The sequence below is a fragment of the Argopecten irradians genome, chromosome 13 (assembly GCF_041381155.1).
Source record: "Argopecten irradians isolate NY chromosome 13, Ai_NY, whole genome shotgun sequence".
Lineage (NCBI taxonomy): Eukaryota > Metazoa > Mollusca > Bivalvia > Pectinida > Pectinidae > Argopecten > Argopecten irradians.
This window is the reverse complement of record NC_091146.1, coordinates 2,139,578-2,152,271: the sequence shown is the minus strand read 5'-3', so window position 1 is coordinate 2,152,271 and position 12,694 is coordinate 2,139,578. Positions and strand designations below refer to the sequence as shown.

Below are 12,694 nucleotides of genomic sequence, written 5' to 3'. Positions count from 1 at the left end.
TCCTCAGCTTGACCCAAACTTATTCAGCTTTGTCACTGACAGAATCTTGCTGAAGCAGAAATTCGCCTCATACTTCATGCTCCTTGTTGATTGGATTGATGGGGCTTAATTAACGTCCTTGTTCCGGTTATAACTGAGCCTAGGACACTAAGTGGGGAGGGGGTTTGATGGGGATATCAAGGGAGGCAATTTCGCAGTTTACTATATATAATGAGGGTTCTAAATTGTTTGGGCCAGAAACACTAACACTGTGCCTTACACTATTTAATTTGTTGATTGATTGATTTATTGATTGGATGGGGCTTAACGTCCTTGTTCCGGCTATAACCCAGCCTAGTATATAAAATTGTTGACAGTCTAGCTAAACTATATATGTAAGGATTGGTGGATTATTCTTGGTATACATAATTTCAATAATTAACTATTTATTTATTGCAACAGTAACCAACCTCTCATTGCCAATATATCTTCCCTATATATAACTGTAAAATTAGAAACTATTTGCAATATTCCAGACCTGCTCATTAATTAAACAAGAGACCCAAAGGGCCTTAACGGTCATCTGACTACCTTGGCAATAGTAAAATTAATCATATACGGTGTCACTTTGTCAAGACCATGTCAGGATCATTTTCAATTTCTTTCAACAAATTTTATTTCAAACAAGAGGCCCAAGGGCCTTGATATATAGGGAATTAATTGGATATAGTGTCATGGTAGCCATCTTCGATTTGGGATCAACCAGAGATGTAACAATACTTTGTCGGGACCATGTCAGGATCATTTCATGCAAGTTTCAGCCAAATCGCACCGGTAGAACTTAAGAAGAAGTTAAAAATGTGTTTTCAAGATGACGGCTGTGGCGACCATCTTGGATTTCAGATCAACCCGAAAAATAACAACACTTTGTCGGGACCATGTCAGGATCATTTCATGCAAGTTTCAACCAAATCGCACCGGTAGAACCAGAGAAGAAGTTCTAAATGTGTTTTTAAGATGGCGGCTGTGGCGGCCATCTTGGATTTCGGATCGACCCGAAAAATAACAACACTTCGTCGGGACCATGTCAGGATCATTTCATGCAAGTTTCAGCCAAATCGCACCGGTAGACCTTGAGAAGAAGTTCAAAATGTGTTTTCAAGATGGCGGTTGTGGTGGCCATCTTGGATTTCAGATCGACCCGAAAAATAACAACACTTCGTCGGGACCATGTCAGGATCATTTCATGCAAGTTTCAGCCAAATCGCACCGGTAGACCATGAGAAGAAGTTCAAAATGTGTTTTCAAGATGGCGGTTGTGGTGGCCATCTTGGATTTCAGATCGACCCGAAAAATAACAACACTTTGTCGGGACCATGTCAGGATCATTTCATGCAAGTCTCAGCCAAATTGCACCGGTAGAACTTGAGAAGAAGTTCAAAATGTGTTTTCAAGATGGCGGCTGTGGCGGCCATCTTGGATTTCAGATCGACCCAAAAAATAAAAACACTTTGTCGGGACCATGTCAGGATCATTTCATGTAAGATTCAGCTAAATCGCACTGGCAGAACTTGAGAAGAAGTTCGAAATGTGAAAAGTTAACGCACGGCGCACGGCGGACGACGACGGACGAAACATGACGACTATAGGTCATCCTGACCCTTCGGGTCAGATAACCTAAAAAAAAGAATCATTATAAACTTCCGGAAATCAAGGGGAATAACTCCAATAAAAATATTGTACAATCATTCGCTTTAGATCAGTATAGTTTCTATGCCACATAGATCATGATATACAACGGAGCACAACAATCAAACAGTTGCCGCTGAGTCAATCACAAACAATTTAGTCTCGATGTCGCCATACTGATTAAGGTTTTAGACCCTGTTTAAACTAGTGATATTTTGTATGCAAGTATATCACACCTTAGGAATACTAAGTTGTTAAAAAGTACACGTGTGTGTATCAGGTCTAACCTACATTTCTGTCACCAAATACCCATGTCACTATGTTTATTTGTGTCATAGGTACTACTGTGGATTACTGCCGAGTCGTAGATTGGTGTGTTGCGTATACATCTTGGCAAATACGCGAAATGCACATGTTAGTTTTGCATATCCACAGGGTTCGGTATTCCATCTTTGCATATTACAGAGTTAGCTCCCTTGCGGGTAGGTATCGATTGTTACGTCATTATTTTGTGAGCGCAATTCACGTCGTTTTCTCCGAAACGTATGACGTTATGCTTGCAAACACATGACGTCACAATCAATACCTACCCACAAGTGAGCTAACTCTGTAATATGCAAATTCGGGATATATTTCTGTCACCAAATATGAATGACACTTTATTTATTTGTGTCTTTAGCATGTAAGGACTCCTTGTTTGTGCGGATTCTATTTTACAAAAGCACGCGCAGTAGTTAAAAAGAGTGTCTAAAACCTTATTCACATTCATGACTACTCGAATGCCAAATTTTTGTTCTGCACAAAATATGAAGAATTCTTCCATATGTCGTCCGTCTTTTCGATTTTGAAATGAGGAGTTTTGATAAAAACTGCAGTATTATTAGTAATTTGATGATCAGGAGGAAAATGTTAGTGATTTCAGTCATTGTAAACAATTCGTGATCCAAACGGAATGCATTCAGATCATGTACTAAAGTCATCAGATCGAAAATCGCAGAAAACAGTGTAAATAGTACCAAACAAGCTATTGCTATCTGGAACATGATCACAGTGTAGACCATGCCGAGTAAATGACAACAGCCAGTATATGTCTTGGCGTCAAGTATTTCATCAATGCGGTTCTTGTGTTCATAAAACACATCCATGATTGTTTTATCGCTGCCAAACTGAAACAAATGTAGCATGTCCCTTTGTAACTCGGTACAGTCCCTTCTATATGAGTGGTACCTCCGTATGTCTGTTTGATCGACAGTCTGACACGCGCAGATTCCTCTAGTAAGGCATTGTGTAGATATGTCAAATGCACGCGCCTTTTTAGCCAGCAGTCTAGGTATGTTTTTGGCGCGAAGTTTTCTCACCGCGTCCTTCAGTTCCGTGGTGACGTGGTGAGGATGGTCTAGGAGCTGACATGTAGTGCACATCACACGGTTACACGTGTGGCAGAAAAATCCGACATCATTGTCAGGATGGGACGGACATGTTTGTTTAGATTTGCTGCGCTGTATGACGTCACGTAGAAATGGGCGGGAATCTAGCTCGTCCCTACGCAGTGTCTGGTGATTACACCTAATCGTGTCCCTCCGCGAGCAATGTCGACACAAACTCAATTTACACTTTAAACATATCAATGTTTCCTCGCCACCTTGGCAAACTGCACACCGAAGGTTTGTAGATCTCACAGTGTCGATGATATTGTTCACTGTGAAGTTTTTCCGCAGATTCCGTACATTATTATTATACACGATATAGGTTTCCTTACACAATGGACATTGTCTGTAACTAAGAATGGAGGTTTCGTAAGCTTTCCTGATACATTCCAAACAGAATGTATGACCACAACTTAAAATCCTTGGGTCATTGAATAATTCCTTACAAATGCTACATTTGAGATCCCCTTTAATCTCTTCCAACCTATTTCTGGAAGCCATGGTCTGTTCAGGCTCGTTTTTCACTTCCTCTGATAATAGAAAACAAATCATTAATTCAATTAAAATGTGCTATTTTCTCTTATTGCATCGCAAATAGTTAACTGCCTTGTGGGTAGTTATACATTGTGAAAGAAGACTAATGTGTAGTCTTATAACACAAGTCTATGTGTAGTCTTATAACACAAGTCTGTGTGTAGTCTTATAACACAAGTATATGTGTAGTCTTATAACACAAGTCTATGTGTAGTCTTATAACACAAGTCTATGTGTAGTCTTATAACACAAGTATATGTGTAGTCTTATAACACAAGTCTATGTGTAGTCTTGTAACACAAGTATATGTGTAGTCTTATAACACAAGTATATGTGTAGTCTTATAACACAAGTCTATGTGTAGTCTTATTACACAAGTCTAGGTGTAGTCTTATAACACAAGTATATGTGTAGTCTTATAACACAAGTATATGTGTAGTCTTATAACACAAGTCTATGTGTAGTCTTATAACACAAGTCTATGTGTAGTCTTATAACACAAGTCTATGTGTAGTCTTATAACACAAGTCTATGTGTAGTCTTATAACACAAGTCTATGTGTAGTCTTATAACACAAGTCTATGTGTGGTCTTATAACACAAGTATATGTGTAGTCTTATAACACATTCAAGTCTATGGTGGTCTTATAACACAAGTCTATGTGTAGTCTTATAACACAAGTCTATGTGTAGTCTTATAACACAAGTATATGTGTGGTCTTATAACACAAGTCTGTGTGTAGTCTTATACAAAAGTCTATGTGTAGTCTTTTAACACAAGTCTATATGTATGTGTAGTCTTATAACACAAGTCTATGTGAGGTCTTATAACACAAGTCTATGTGAGGTCTTATAACACAAGTCTATGTGTGGTCTTATAACACAAGTCTATGTGTAGTCTTATAACACAAGTATATGTGTAGTCTTATAACATAAGTCTATGTGCGGTCTTATAACACAAGTCTATGTGTAGTCTTATAACACAGGTCTATGTGTAGTCTTATAACACAAGTCTATGTGTTGTCTTATAACAGAAGTCTATGTGTGGTCTTATAACACAAGTCTATGTGTAGTCTTATAACACAAGTATATGTGTAGTCTTATAACACAAGTCTATGTGTAGTCTTATAACGCAAGCCTATGTGTAGTCTTATAATACAAGTCTATGTGTAGTCTTATAACACAAGTCTGTGTGTAGTCTTATAACTCTAGTCTATGTGTAGTCTTATAACACAAGTCTATGTGTGGTCTTATAACACAAGTCTATGTGTAGTCTTATAACACAAGTCTATGTGTAGTCTTATAACACAAGTCTATGTGTAGTCTTATAACACAAGTCTATATGTAGTCTTATAACACAAGTCTATATGTAGTCTTATAACACAAGTCTATGTGTAGTCTTATAACACAAGTCTATGTGTAGTCTTATAACACAAGTCTATGTGTAGTCTTATAACACAAGTCTATGTGTAGTCTTATAACACAAGTCTATGTGTAGTCTTATAACACAAGTCTATGTGTAGTCTTATAACACAAGTCTATGTGTAGTCTTATAACACAAGTCTATGTGTGGTCTTATAACACAAGTCTATGTGTAGTCTTATAACACAAGTATATGTGTAGTCATATAACACAAGTCTATGTGTAGTCATATAACACAAGACTATGTGTAGTCTTATAACACAAGTCTATGTGTAGTCTTATAACACAAGTCTATGTGTAGTCTTATAACACAAGTCTATATGTAGTCTTATAACACAAGTCTATGTGTAGTCTTATAACACAAGTCTATGTGTGGTCTTATAACACAAGTCTATATGTAGTCTTATAACACAAGTCTATGTGTAGTCTTATAACACAAGTCTATGTGTAGTCTTATAACACAAGTCTATGTGTAGTCTTATAACACAAGTCTATGTACAGTCTTAAAACCAAAGTCTAAGTGTAGTCTTATAACACAAGTCTATGTGTAGTCATATAACACAAGTCTATATGTAGTCTTATAACACAAGTCTATGTATGGTCGTCTTATAACACAAGTCTGTGTGTAGTGCTATAACACAAATCAATGTGTAGTGTTATAACACAAGTCTATGTGTGGTCTTATAACACAAGTATATGTGTAGTCTTATAACACATTCAAGTCTATGGTGGTCTTATAACACAAGTCTATGTGTAGTATTATAACACAAGTCTATGTGTAGTCTTATAACACAAGTCTGTGTGTAGTCTTATAACACAAGTCTATGTGTTGTCTTATAACACAAGTCTATGTGTAGTCTTATAACACAAGTCTATGTGTAGTCTTATAAAACAAGTCTATGTGTAGTCTTATAACACAGGTCTATGTGTAGTCTTATAACACAAGTCTATGTGTAGTCTTATAACACAAGTATATGTGTAGTCTTATAACACAAGTCTATGTGTAGTCTTATAACACAAGTCTATGTGTGGTCTTATAAGACAAGTCCATGTGTAGTCTTATAACACAAGTCTACGTGTGGTCTTATAACACAAGTCTATGTGTAGTCTTATAACACAAGTCTATGTGTAGTCTTATAACACAAGTCTATGTGTAGTCTTATAACACAAGTCTATGTGTAGTCTTATAACACAAGTCTATGTGTAGTCTTGTAACACAAGTCTGTGTGTAGTCTTATAACTCTAGTCTATGTGTAGTCTTATAACACAAGTCTATTGTAGTCTTATAACACAAGTCTATGTGTAGTCTTATAACACAAGTCTATGTGTAGTCTTATAACACAAGTCTATGTGTAGTCTTATAACACTATGTGTAGTCTAAACACAGTCTATGTGTAGTCTTATAACACAAGTCTATGTGTAGTCTTATAACACAAGTCTATGTGTAGTCTTATAACACAAGTCTATGTGTAGTCTTATAACACAAGTCTATGTGTAGTCTTATAACACAAGTCTATGTGTAGTCTTATAACACAAGTCTATGTGTAGTCTTATAACACAAGTCTATGTGTAGTCTTATAACACAAGTCTATGTGTAGTCTTATAACACAAGTCTATGTGTAGTCTTATAAAACACAAGTGTAGTCTATAACCAGTTGTGTAGTCTTATAACACAAGTCTATGTGTAGTCTTATAACACAAGTCTATGTGTAGTCTAAACCAGTCTTATAAACACAAGTCTATGTGTAGTCTTATAACACAAGTCTATGTGTAGTCTTATAACACAAGTCTATGTGTAGTCTTATAACACAAGTCTATGTGTAGTCTTATAACACAAGACTATGTGTAGTCTTATAACACAAGTCTATGTGTGGTTTTATAACACAAGTCTATGTGTAGTCTTATAACACAAGTCTATGTGTAGTCTTATAACACAAGTCTATGTGTAGTCTTATAACACAAGTCTATGTGTAGTCTTATAACACAAGTCTATGTGTAGTCTTATAACACAAGTCTATGTGTAGTCTTATAACACAAGTCTATGTGTAGTCTTATAACACAAGTCTATGTGTAGTCTTATAACACAAGTCTATGTGTAGTCTTATAACACAAGTCTATGTGTAGTCTTATAACACAAGTCTATGTGTAGTCTTATAACACAAGTCTATGTGTAGTCTTATAACACAAGTCTATGTGTAGTCTAGTATAACACAAGTCTATGTGAGTCTTATAACACAAGTCTATATGTAGTCTTATAACACAAGTCTAAGTGTAGTGTGTAGTCTATAACACAAGTCTATGTGTAGTCTTATAACACAAGTCTATGTGTAGTCTTATAACACAAGTCTATGTGTTTCTTATAACACAAGTCTATGTGTAGTCTTATAACACAAGTCTATGTGTAGTCTTATAACACAAGTCTATGTGTAGTCTTATAACACAAAGTCTATGTGTAGTCTTATAACACAAGTCTATGTGTAGTCTTATAACACAAGTCTATGTGTAGTCTTATAACACAAGTCTAACACAAGTCTATGTGTAGTCTTATAACACAAGTCTATGTGTAGTCTTATAACAAAAGTCTATGTGTAGTCTTATAACACAAGTCTATAACACAGTGTATGTAATAACACAAGTCTATGTGTAGTCTTAAACACAAGTCTATGTGTAGTCTTATAACACAAGTCTATGTGTAGTCTTATAACACAAGTCTATGTGTAGTCTTATAACACAAGTCTATGTGTAGTCTTATAACACAAGTCTATGTGTAGTCTTATAACACAAGTCTATGTGTAGTCTTATAACACAAGTCTATGTGTAGTCTTAAACACAGTTAACATATAACACAAGTCTATGTGTAGTCTTATAACACAAGTCTATGTGTGTAGTCTTATAACACAAGTCTATGTGTAGTCTTATAACACAAGTCTATGTGTAGTCTTATAACACAAGTCTATGTGTAGTCTTATAACACAAGTCTATGTGTAGTCTTATAACACAAGTCTATGTGTAGTCTTATAACACAAGTCTATGTGTAGTCTTATAAACACAAGTCTATGTGTAGTCTTATAACACAAGTCTATGTGTAGTCTTATAACACAAGTCTATGTGTAGTCTTATAACACAAGTCTATGTGTAGTCTTATAACACAAGTCTATGTGTAGTCTTATAACACAAGTCTATGTGTAGTCTTATAACACAAGTCTATGTGTAGTTTATAATAACACAAGTCTATGTGTAGTCTTATAACACAAGTCTATGTGTAGTCTTATAACACAAGTCTATGTGTAGTCTTATAACACAAGTCTATGTGTAGTCTTATAACACAAGTCTATGTGTAGTCTTATAACACAAGTCTATGTGTAGTCTTATAACACAAGTCTATGTGTAGTCTTATAACACAAGTCTATGTGTAGTCTTATAACACAAGTCTATGTGTAGTCTTATAACACAAGTCTATGTGTAGTCTTATAACACAAGTCTATGTGTAGTCTTATAACACAAGTCTATGTGTAGTCTTATAACACAAGTCTATGTGTAGTCTTATAACACAAGTCTATGTGTAGTCTTATAACACAAGTCTATGTGTAGTCTTATAACACAAGTCTTTAGTCTTATAACACAAGTCTAGTCACATATGTAGTCTTATAACACAAGTCTATGTGTAGTCTTATAACACAAGTCTATGTGTAGTCATATAACACAAGTCTATGTGTAGTCTTATAACACAAGTCTATGTGTAGTCTTATAACACAAGTCTATGTGTAGTCTTATAACACAAGTCTATGTGTAGTCATTATAACACAAGTCTATGTGTAGTCTTATAACACAAGTCTATGTGTAGTCTTATAACACAAGTCTATGTGTAGTCTTATAACACAAGTCTATGTGTAGTCTTATAACACAAGTCTATGTGTAGTCTTATAACACAAGTCTATATGTAGTCTTATAACACAAGTCTATATGTGTAGTCTTATAACACAAGTCTATGTGTAGTCTTATAACACAAGTCTATGTGTAGTCTTATAACACAAGTCTATGTGTAGTCTTATAACACAAGTCTATGTGTAGTCATATAACACAAGTCTATGTGTAGTCTTATAACACAAGTCTATGTGTAGTCTTATAACACAAGTCTATGTGTAGTCTTATAACACAAGTCTATATGTAGTCTTATAACACAAGTCTATGTGTAGTCTTATAACACAAGTCTATGTGTAGTCTTATAACACAAGTCTATGTGTAGTCTTATAACACAAGTCTATATGTAGTCTTATAACCAAAGTCTATGTGTAGTCTTATAACACAAGTCTATGTGTAGTCTTATAACACAAGTCTATGTGTAGTCTTAAAACCAAAGTCTATGTGTAGTCTTATAACACAAGTCTATGTGTAGTCATATAACACAAGTCTATATGTAGTCTTATAACACAAGTCTATGTATGTCGTCTTATAACACAAGTCTATGTGTAGTCTATAACACAAATGAATGTGTAGTGTTATAACACAAGTCTATGTGTAGTCTTATAACACAAGTCTATGTGTAGTCTTATAACACATTCAAGTCTATGGTGGTCTTATAACACAAGTCTATGTGTAGTATTATAACACAAGTCTATGTGTAGTCTTATAACACAAGTCTGTGTGTATTCTTATAACACAAGTCTATGTGTTGTCTTATAACACAAGTCTATGTGTAGTCTTATAACACAAGTCTATGTGTAGTCTTATAACACAAGTCTATGTGTAGTCTTATAACACAAGTCTATGTGTAGTCTTATAACACAAGTGTATGTATAGTCTTATATAACACAAGTCTATGTGTAGTCTTATAAAACAAGTCTATGTGTAGTCTTATAACACAAGTCTATGTGTGGTCTTATAACACAAGTCTATGTGTAGTCTTATAACACAAGTCTATGTGTGTCTTATAACACAAGTCTATGTGTAGTCTTGTAACACAAGTCTATGTGTAGTCTTATAACACAAGTCTATGTGTAGTCTTATAACACAAGTCTATTGTAGTCTTATAACACAAGTCTATGTGTAGTCTTATAACACAAGTCTATGTGTAGTCTTATAACACAAGTCTATGTGTAGTCTTATAACACAAGTCTATGTGTAGTCTTATAACACAAGTCTATGTGTAGTCTTATAACACAAGTCTATGTGTAGTCTTATAACACAAGTCTGTGTGTAGTCTTATAACACTAAGTCTATGTGTAGTCTTATAACACAAGTCTATGTGTAGTCTTATAACACAAGTCTATGTGTAGTCTTATAACACAAGTCTATGTGTAGTCTTATAACACAAGTCTATGTGTAGTCTTATAACACAAGTCTATGTGTAGTCTTATAACACAAGTCTATGTGTAGTCATTATAACACAAGTCTATGTGTAGTCTTATAACACAAGACTATGTGTAGTCTTATAACACAAGTCTATGTGTAGTCTTATAACACAAGTCTATGTGTAGTCTTATAACACAAGTCTATGTGTAGTCTTATAACACAAGTCTATGTGTAGTCTTATAACACAAGTCTATGTGTAGTCTTATAACACAAGTCTATGTGTAGTCTTATAACACAAGTCTATGTGTAGTCTTATAACACAAGTCTATGTGTAGTCTTATAACACAAGTCTATGTGTAGTCTTTATAACACAAGTCTATGTGTAGTCTTATAACACAAGTCTATGTGTAGTCTTATAACACAAGTCTATGTGTAGTCTTATAACACAAGTCTATGTGTAGTCTTATAACACAAGTCTATGTGTAGTCTTATAACACAAGTCTATGTGTAGTCTTATAACACAAGTCTATGTGTAGTCTTATAACACAAGTCTATGTGTAGTCTTATAACACAAGTCTATGTGTAGTCTTATAACACAAGTCTATGTGTAGTCTTATAACACAAGTCTATGTGTAGTCTTATAACACAAGTCTATGTGTAGTCTTATAACACAAGTCTATGTGTAGTCTTATAACACAAGTCTATATGTAGTCTTATAACACAAGTCTATGTGGTAGTCTTATAACACAAGTCTATATGTGTAGTCTTATAACACAAGTATGTATGTGTAGTCTTATAACACAAGTCTATGTGTGTAGTCTTATAACACAAGTCTATGTGTAGTCTTATAACACAAGTCTATGTGTAGTCTTATAACACAAGTCTATGTGTAGTCTTATAACACAAGTCTATGTGTGTAGTCTTATAACACAAGTCTATTGTGTAGTCTTATAACACAAGTCTATGTGTAGTCTTATAACACAAGTCTATGTGTAGTCTTATAACACATCAAGTCTATGTGTAGTCTTATATACACAAGTCTATGTGTAGTCTTATAACACAAGTCTATGTGTAGTCTTATAACACAAGTCTATGTGTAGTCTTATAACACAAGTCTATGTGTAGTCTTATAACACAAGTCTATGTGTAGTCTTATAACACACAAGTCTATGTGTAGTCTTATAACACAAGTCTATGTGTAGTCTTATAACACAAGTCTATGTGTAGTCTTATAACACAAGTCTATGTGTAGTCTTATAACACAAGTCTATGTGTGGTCTTATAACACAAGTCTATGTGTAGTCTTATAACACAAGTCTATGTGTAGTCTTATAACACAAGTCTATGTGTAGTCTTATAACACAAGTCTATGTGTAGTCTTATAACACAAGTCTATGTGTAGTCTTATAACACAAGTCTATGTGTAGTCTTATAACACAAGTCTATGTGTAGTCTTATAACACAAGTCTATGTGTAGTCTTATAACACAAGTCTATGTGTAGTCTTATAACACAAGTCTATGTGTAGTTTATAACACAAGTCTATGTGTAGTCTTATAACACAAGTCTATGTGTAGTCTTATAACACAAGTCTATGTGTAGTCTTATAACACAAGTCTATGTGTAGTCTTATAACACAAGTCTATGTGTAGTCTTATAACACAAGTCTATGTGTAGTCTTATAACACAAGTCTATGTGTAGTCTTATAACACAAGTCTATGTGTAGTCTTATAACACAAGTCTATGTGTAGTCTTATAACACAAGTCTATGTGTAGTCTTATAACACAAGTCTATGTGTAGTCTTATAACACAAGTCTATGTGTAGTCTTATAACACAAGCATTGTAGTCTATGTGTAGTCTTATAACACAAGTCTATGTGTAGTCTTATAACACAAGTCTATGTGTAGTCTTATAACACAAGTCTATGTGTAGTCTTATAACACAAGTCTATGTGTGTAGTCTTATAACACAAGTCTATGTGTAGTCTTATAACACAAGTCTATGTGTAGTCTTATAACACAAGTCTATGTGTAGTCTTATAACACAAGTCTATGTGTAGTCTTATAACACAAGTCTATGTGTAGTCTTATAAACACAAGTCTATGTGTAGTCTTATAACACAAGTCTATTGTAGTCTTATAACACAAGTCTATGTGTAGTCTTATAACACAAGTCTATGTGTAGTCTTATAACACAAGTCTATGTGTAGTCTTATAACACAAGTCTATGTGTAGTCTTATAACACAAGTCTATGTGTAGTCTTATAACACAAGTCTATGTGTAGTCTTATAACACAAGTCTATGTGTAGTCTTATAACACAAGTCTATGTGTAGTCTTATAAACACAAGT

The 12,694-nt window shown here is 34.4% G+C and overlaps 1 protein-coding gene across 1 annotated transcript in view; it reads right to left on the bottom strand.

Annotated features, from left to right (window-relative positions):
• Window positions 1-1,158: 1,158 nt before the first annotated feature.
• Window positions 1,159-12,694, bottom strand: part of LOC138306067 (E3 ubiquitin-protein ligase TRIM56-like) — a 28,533-nt gene continuing 16,997 nt past the window's right edge. Inside the window, exon 2 of the mRNA XM_069246413.1 lies at window positions 1,159-3,625. Within this exon, the coding sequence (XP_069102514.1) occupies window positions 2,424-3,596 (1,173 nt within the window). The 5' untranslated portion in view covers window positions 3,597-3,625 and the 3' untranslated portion in view covers window positions 1,159-2,423. The remainder of the gene's footprint in view (window positions 3,626-12,694) is intronic.